At 41.4% G+C, this 7493-nt stretch overlaps 1 protein-coding gene across 1 annotated transcript; it reads left to right on the top strand.

Annotated features, from left to right (window-relative positions):
• Positions 1-5340: 5340 nt before the first annotated feature.
• LOC308653331 (proline-rich protein 23C-like) lies at positions 5341-6060 on the top strand (the record flags this gene model as incomplete). The annotated part of the gene is made up of 1 exon (XM_081301931.1): positions 5341-6060. One exon carries the CDS (start codon positions 5341-5343, stop codon positions 6058-6060), a length of 720 nt encoding a protein of 239 aa, XP_081158057.1.
• Positions 6061-7493: the final 1433 nt, after the last annotated feature.

The raw sequence follows: 7493 nt of genomic DNA, 5'->3' as shown, positions 1-7493 counted from the left end.
GAACAATATTCGCCTATTGCCATTTTTGTGATTGCAAGATAAAAAGTCTGCGAATCAAGTTGTTATTCCTTTTAGATGTGACTTTTCTACTCATTGTAGTATATTTTTAAATTGTCTTATTTTACACTTTGTGTTCCTTGATTTTTAAATGTTTTTATTATTGCATTATAGTTATACATAATAGTGGGGTACATTTTTGACACTCATATATGCATAGAATATAATTGGTTCCATTTTAATAACCATTACTTCCACTTTCCCTTCTCTCCACTCTCCCCTGTTCCTCTTCCTCTCTACTAGTCTTCCTTCTATTTATTTTTAGCTTTTTAATCAGTTGCTTTATAGATAATACATAATGACAGAATGCACTATGACATATTCACATATGTACATAGCATAATATGATCAATTTCACTCCACAGCTCCACACTTTGCCCACTCCTCCTCCTTCTCCCTCAATTCCCTTCTTCCATTGCACTGATGTCCCAAAGGAAAAAATTAAGAGCATGAATAAAGGGCTTACAGAATGAGGAAATCTTTACCACTACTCTACTGACAGGGAATTCATACTTAGAATATATTAAGAACTCAAAAATCTTAATCCCCCCCCCAAATCACAAAAGAACCAATCAATAAGTGGGCAAAAGAACTAAACACACTTCTGAAAAGAAGAAATACAAACGACTAACAAACATGAAAAAAAAATGTTCAAAATGTTCAACATCCCTAGAAATCAGGGAAATGGGAGATACAGGAGTTTGGATTGCTTCAGAATCATGAAAGATCCAGTCATACCAGTGTTTTGGAAGAATCATCCAAACATATTTTTAAATCATTAGGAATTGTGACAGAATCAATATGGAATAGAGTAAAAAGCATTCAAGAAATGAGGGGCAAGAGCCCCAGGGTTGGAATGACAGTGGAGAGCTGCACTAAGAAAGAGTAGTGGGCGGGATTGGTGTGGTGGCTCCCGTATTCCCAGAAGACCATCCCAACATCTGAAGGTTGAGGCAGGAGGGTCACAAGTTCAAAGCCATCCTCAGCAACTTAGTGAGGCCCTAAGCAACTCAGTGAGACCCTGTCTCTAAACTACAAAAAAGAACAGGGAGTGTGGATCAGTGGTTGAGGTTCCCTGGGTTCAATCCCTGGTACCAATACAAAACACAAAAATAACAAACAAACAAAAAAACAAAAAAACAGTAGTGTGGAATTGAATGACCATTTCTAAAATAATCAATGCATTTGGGAATGAGAAGGATGGTTAATTACCAATGAAATCTAAATATGAGATCCAGGCAGTCTCTTCAACTCATACAATTAGTCTTACATCTCTTGGAGCTAGGGGTAGGAACCTAAGCACCTGACCCAGAGTTTACTGAACAGATAGGTTGAATTCTCAAATTAGGCAAGTCTGTGCTGGTGAGGTCACACCTCTGATTGGGCTCTGACACATGGGGTAAAGACAACCAGGTGGACAGATTTGAATATCTTGAATTCCCAGACCCCAAGCCTGGAGAACTGGCCTGGTCTTCTCTGTTAATGGTTGACAGTGCCTTGCATTAAGTTGACAGAAGCAGCTCCCTGGCAAGGCAACATGAATTGACCTCAAAACCTTCCCTTAACTCCTCTCCACCACAAGGCCAGTAATTAAAGTTAAGCCCAGAAATATGGGCCTGTAAACAATGAAGGGGAGGGAAGAAAGGCACATAATTGTGTGTGTGTGTGTGTGTGCGTGTGTGTGTGTGTGCCTGCGCGAGTGTGTGCATGCATGTGTGTGTGTGTGTGTGCAGGTGTATGTGTCTGTTCTGCAGGATTCACCCAACATAAACCAGTAGGAATCAAGTATAAAACTGAAGCTGCTGGATATCAGCCTGTTAAAGAGAGAGTTTGGAAATTTAGAAGAATTCTCCTGTAATACAAGAGAGTTTTAACACCCTGGCAAGGACTTTGTTAAGACAGTACTCACATTCTTAAAAGCAACTCTCAGAAGCTTGGAGAAAAGAATGATCCACAGTACAAGCATATAAGCATATAAGTGTTACAGGAGGCAGGACAAAAGTGTTGAAAAGAAAGAGGACTTAGAGGTCACCTGTCAGAAATAGTCTATGAGAATATTCAAATAACCACAAAGTATACCAGAAGTAGAACTGTAAGAATAATAGGGAATCAGATAATCAGGTCATAAAAGACTATAGGAGAGCCATAGACACTTCATTAGACATCTGAGAAGTAAATGGTGTGTAGTATTCTGAGACCCAATTTATTAAAGTAAAAAAAAAATAGAAGAGAGGAATATTTTATAGAAAATATAAGAAAATAATTGCCAATAATTATATGAAAAAAAATGATGTGGCCACACAGGTAATCAGAAATGCAAAATAAAAACACAGGGTAGCACTTTACTATATCGGGTAGGAAAAGATTTAAGAATCCAGCAATAAGAAATGCTTGCAAGGCAAGTAACCCAGTCGATAAATGGGTACATGAAGTGTACAGACACTTCTCAAAAGAAGTATGAAGGGTCAACAATTATATAAAAAAATGTTCAACATTTTTAGCCACCAGGGAAATGCACAACAGGGTAGGGGATGTGGCTCAGCAGCACAGCACTTGCTTAGCACCAGCAAGGCCCTGGGTTGGATAATCTGCACCAATAAAAATAAATAAATAAAGGGAAATGCATATCAAAACTATACTGAGCAGTGGTGTACGCCTGCAATCCCAACTGCTAGGGAGGCTGAGGCAGAAAGATTGTGAGTTCAAATCCAGCCCCAGCAACTTAGTGAGGCCTTTAGCAACTCAGTGAGACCCTGTCTCTAAATAGAATACAAATAAGGACCTGGGGATGTTTCTCAGTGGTTAAAGGCCCCTGGGTTCATTCCCCAGTACAAAAACAAACAAACAAACAAATAACCTATACTGAGATTCCATCTGACTTTAGTTAGAAGTGCAGCCATCAAGAATACAAACAATAAATGCTGGTGAGGATGGGATGATGGGGTAAGAAACTCTTACACACTGTTGGTGGGAATATAAATTAGTACAGCCACTATGGAAATCAGTATGGGGGTTCTTCAAAAGGCTAAAAATAAATCTTCCATATGATCCAGCTATACCACATTTGGGTATTTGTCAAAAAATAAAAAATAAAGACAGCACATTTTACAGATAGCATGCATACCATCTTTATTGCAGCACAATTCACATTAGCCAAGTAATGGGATCAACCAAGGTGTCTGTCAAAAGATAAATGGATAAAGAATATTATATATATATATATATATATATATATATATATATATATATATATATACACACACACACACACACACACACACATATGCACACACACAAAATGCAGTTTTATTCAGACATAAAGAAGAACAAAAATGTCACTTGCAGAAGAATAGATGAAACTGGAGACCATAATTTTTTTGAGTGAATAAGTCAAAATCAGAGAGAAAAGTACCATGTGTTTTCTCCCATGTGTGGAAACTAGGAGGGAAAAAAAGGACCCCATGAAATTAGAAGGGAGATGGGAGAGTAGAGGGAAGGGATCAGGGGAGAAAAGAAGGAATAGTGAGGGAAGCACTGGGGAATGAAATTGATCCATTTATGGTTTTGTGTAGTAACCAATGAGCCACAGTGAAAGTTGCCATTCTGTACATTTTATAGGCACTGATGAATGGAAGAAAAGCAGGCAGGCCAGCAGACAGGCAGGCATATGAGAGATAAATGTTTGCAAGAATGTAGTGAAATTGAAACACATTGGGCTCCCGCGAATGTAAACCAAGAAATAGAAACATTGGAAATAAAACAGGGTAGACACACATGTTAATATGAAAGGCACACACAGTACCAAATCAGTGTTCGTTAGGTGTACACAATAAATACCTAAATTAAGTATAATTGATTTAAAGTCACGATTGCATTTGATTCTACAACAAACATAAATGAAGTGTTTAATTATGGGAAATTTTGCTTTACCACTTAGAGCCTCAGCTGTTGTAAGGGGAAAAAAAAGATCATATCTGGCAAGACCAGGGTGAGGAAGTACCAAGGATTGAACCCAGGGATAACAATTTAACCACTGAGCCAAATCCCCAGCCCGTTTTTTTTTTTTTCTTGAGACAGGGTCTCTCTAAATTGCTTAAGATCTCTTTAAATTGTTGAGGCGGGCTTTCAACTTGGGATCCTCTGGTTTCAACTGGCCAAATCGCCCGGATTACAGACATGCACCACTACGCCTCGAAAAATCATTTTTTAAAACAGTAAAATGGTGGACATATAAGTAAGTGCTCAATAAAAAAGAAAAAAAAGTTAATTGTATTGCTTTAATTTTAATAATGCAATTAACAATTTTATTACAGGCCTTAACCTTCAGGAACAAACTGCCATAAAGCTTTTCATTTTAGTATTTAAAATGCACTTTTCCTAAAAGAAAAATCTACATTTTTCATTTATTCTTAAGATAAAACGATTGTCAAACATTAAAAAGAATTTCAGGCCGGGCATGGTGGTGCAAGCCTGCAATCCCAGCAACTCAGCAGGCTGAGGAAAGAGGATCAGGAGTTCAAAGTCAATCTCAGCAACAGTTAGGCTCTAAACAACCTACCAAGATCCTAACTCTAAATAAAATACATAAAGAGCTGGGGATGTGGCTCAGTGATGCAGTGCCCCCGAGTTCTAAGTACCTCCCCATCCCCTCAAAATAATAATAATAATAAAATACTCAGAACTGGAATCTTGCTTAGCATTTGTAAGTCCCTGAGTTCAATCCCCAGCAGCAGAAAGGACAAAGTGGGGGGGCACTTTAAGTAGCCTTTGGGTGGGTTGGCGGTTGGGGATTACTAGGTGCAGGGGACTTTTTGAGTGTTTTCCCCAGAATCCTGGAAGACATGAATTCTAACGTTAGCCATCTTGAAATTCTACGCCTGTTTTTATCCCTCCACGCAAGAAACACCAGTGATTCTGCCCACTAGGTATTTCCCCACAGAGACACACCACAGCCAAAGCTGTTAGCCAGCCGACTCCTCCCATCTAGGGGCGGAGCTCCGTAGGGGCGGAGCTTAGCGTGACACTGGAACTTGGGTTGCGCGGGCAATATAATTGGCCCTCCAGGGCGCATCCGGGTCAGTGCATAGTTGCAAGGTTCCAAAGTGGGACGCCAAGCACAGCAGTGGGCGCAGATCCAAAGAAGCTAGGACTGCCGCCCACTCGAAAGCTTAGCGCACCTCCCCTGTCCTCTGGACCTGACTGTCAGCACGCGCAGGACCGCGCCGCCTGCGCCCCGCACTCACTTTGCCCCGAAACGGGAGCATCCACCACAGCGCTGTCGACATGGTGGGCATTCGTCCACGCAGCCCCAGCGCCTGCCCTGCGCCCTGCGGGGGACCACAGCCTGGAGGACCTGGCCCTGCCAAACGCCGCCGACTAGACGACCCTGCAGACCCTGCAGAGGCCCCGGCGGAACCCACCTTGCAAAACTCTGCAGCAGCAGCCAACGCCACCGCGCTCACCTCCGTGGTGGTTGTGGCCGCGGGCTGCTCCTTACAGGTACCCATGGACGACGGCGACCTGGTGCTACAGCCTGCGCCAAGCTCTGTCCTGCAAGTGAGTCTCCAAGGACACAACCTCATTCTGATCCCTGAGGGCCTCGTGGGAGCCACCGACCAACGCCCAGGAGGCCAGGGAGACTGTCCTGAAGACCCGGAACTGGGCGCCTTCCTGAGACCCCTCGGTGAGAACATGGTCGTCGAGCAGGGATTCTTCTGCGAATTTATGCCAGAGATCGTCAGAAAAATAGAGGCCTTCGAGGAGCAATGGATGGACCCTCCAGCCGGCCCGCAGGGGCCCATCCCATATCTCCGTGCTTGGGCCCCCACCCCTAGTCCAGTGAGGCGCTCTTCTAATCCCGCCTACGACGTGGATTTCCACCTTCTGAGGCCCTTCCCCACCTCACCACTGCAACCTCTACCTCCCTCTCCAAGTTCAAGTCCCCAGGTGCGTCCTCAGCGCTCTCCAGGCCCTAGGAGCAAAGCCTGCAGACGTCTGTTCTAGGAAGAAAGGAACTTCTCCCCACCCCACCACCGGACCCAACTCCTGGACACTCTCCTGGGGGGCCTGCTGGATCCCCAGAGCCCCTCAATAGTCAGCAATTCTGTGCTGACAATTGTTTTTTCTGTACCCGATTGTAAGGAAATAAAGACATCAGGAAGAGAAGGCAGATTCCACATTTCATCTTGGAAATGGAAAATCTTCAGGAAAACCAAAAACTGTGTTTTCAGATTTGGGGGATTCTTCACAGGATCATTCTCTAAACACACACACACACACACACACACACACACACACACACACACACCATTTCCCTGCATTTTGTAGACGTTGTTTTCTCTCAAATGCACTTTTTAACTCATGTCGCCATTCCCCTCTTTTTTCCCCAAACCAAGAAAGCACTGGCTTTCTTATGCTGTGAGTTTCCTTCTGTGTTTTCCCATGGATTTATGAAGACATTCAGCCATAGCATGTCTAGTTCTTGATTTTTCCAGCTGCTGCCCCAGTGAACTGCCAAATACTATGATGGTTGCCACATCTGATTGTATGGTGTTTGTTCTCAGCAGTCTCTTAACCTGTTGAAGAAATTCTCTTCCAATCTTACTTCTTAATGTAAATGAGATTTATGTGGAATTTTATCAGATGTTGTCAGCATGCATTGGAATATATTTTTTAAATAAGTTCATCTGGTGATTTAAACCAATAGACTGATGGAAATGTTTGCTTTACTGCTATTCCACAGTGTTTTCTACCATTTAAATTGTACCCTGATTTTTTTCTAATGTAAATAAAACTTGTAACATTTGAAATGTTAATTTATTACCATGTTTGCTTCATTTCTATAAAGTAAAATATTACAAAACTGAAGCCAAAGGGTCATTTCATTTCAAAACATCAGTAACTATTCAGATTGACCACCGCACCTTACTAATTATTATTTTTAATTTTTAGTTGTACCTGAAAATACCTTTAGTTTATTCATTTATCTATTTTTTAATGTGATGCTGAGGATTGAACCCAGTGCCTCCATGGACTAGGCAAGGGTTCTACTGCTGAGCTACAACTCCAAATCCACATTACCAATTCTTTCCTACCTTTTTATTCTTAACATTCTACTCATTCAGTCTAGCCTCAATTTTCATCTGGCTGAAGAATATCCTTTCATAGTTATTTCCACCATGTCCTATGTGTGGTAAACTATCTTGGTTCTATAAATTTGAACATGGTTTTGCATGATAAACTCTCTTAGTATTGTATGCCTGAAAAGGCCATTATTACTCATGTATGAACATTTCAATTTGGTGTCAACACAGCTTATATATAATCAGAGATATGATAAATTATTGTATAGTTGTGTATTAAGAATTGTAAGGCAAAATAAATTTTAAAAAGAAAAAACGCCGTTATTACATATTCATTCTTAAATATAAAATGAT

The sequence above is a fragment of the Spermophilus citellus genome (assembly GCF_964194105.1).
Source record: "Spermophilus citellus genome assembly, chromosome: 7".
NCBI classification, from domain to species: domain Eukaryota; kingdom Metazoa; phylum Chordata; class Mammalia; order Rodentia; family Sciuridae; genus Spermophilus; species Spermophilus citellus.
This window is presented reverse-complemented; position numbering and strand designations above follow the sequence as displayed.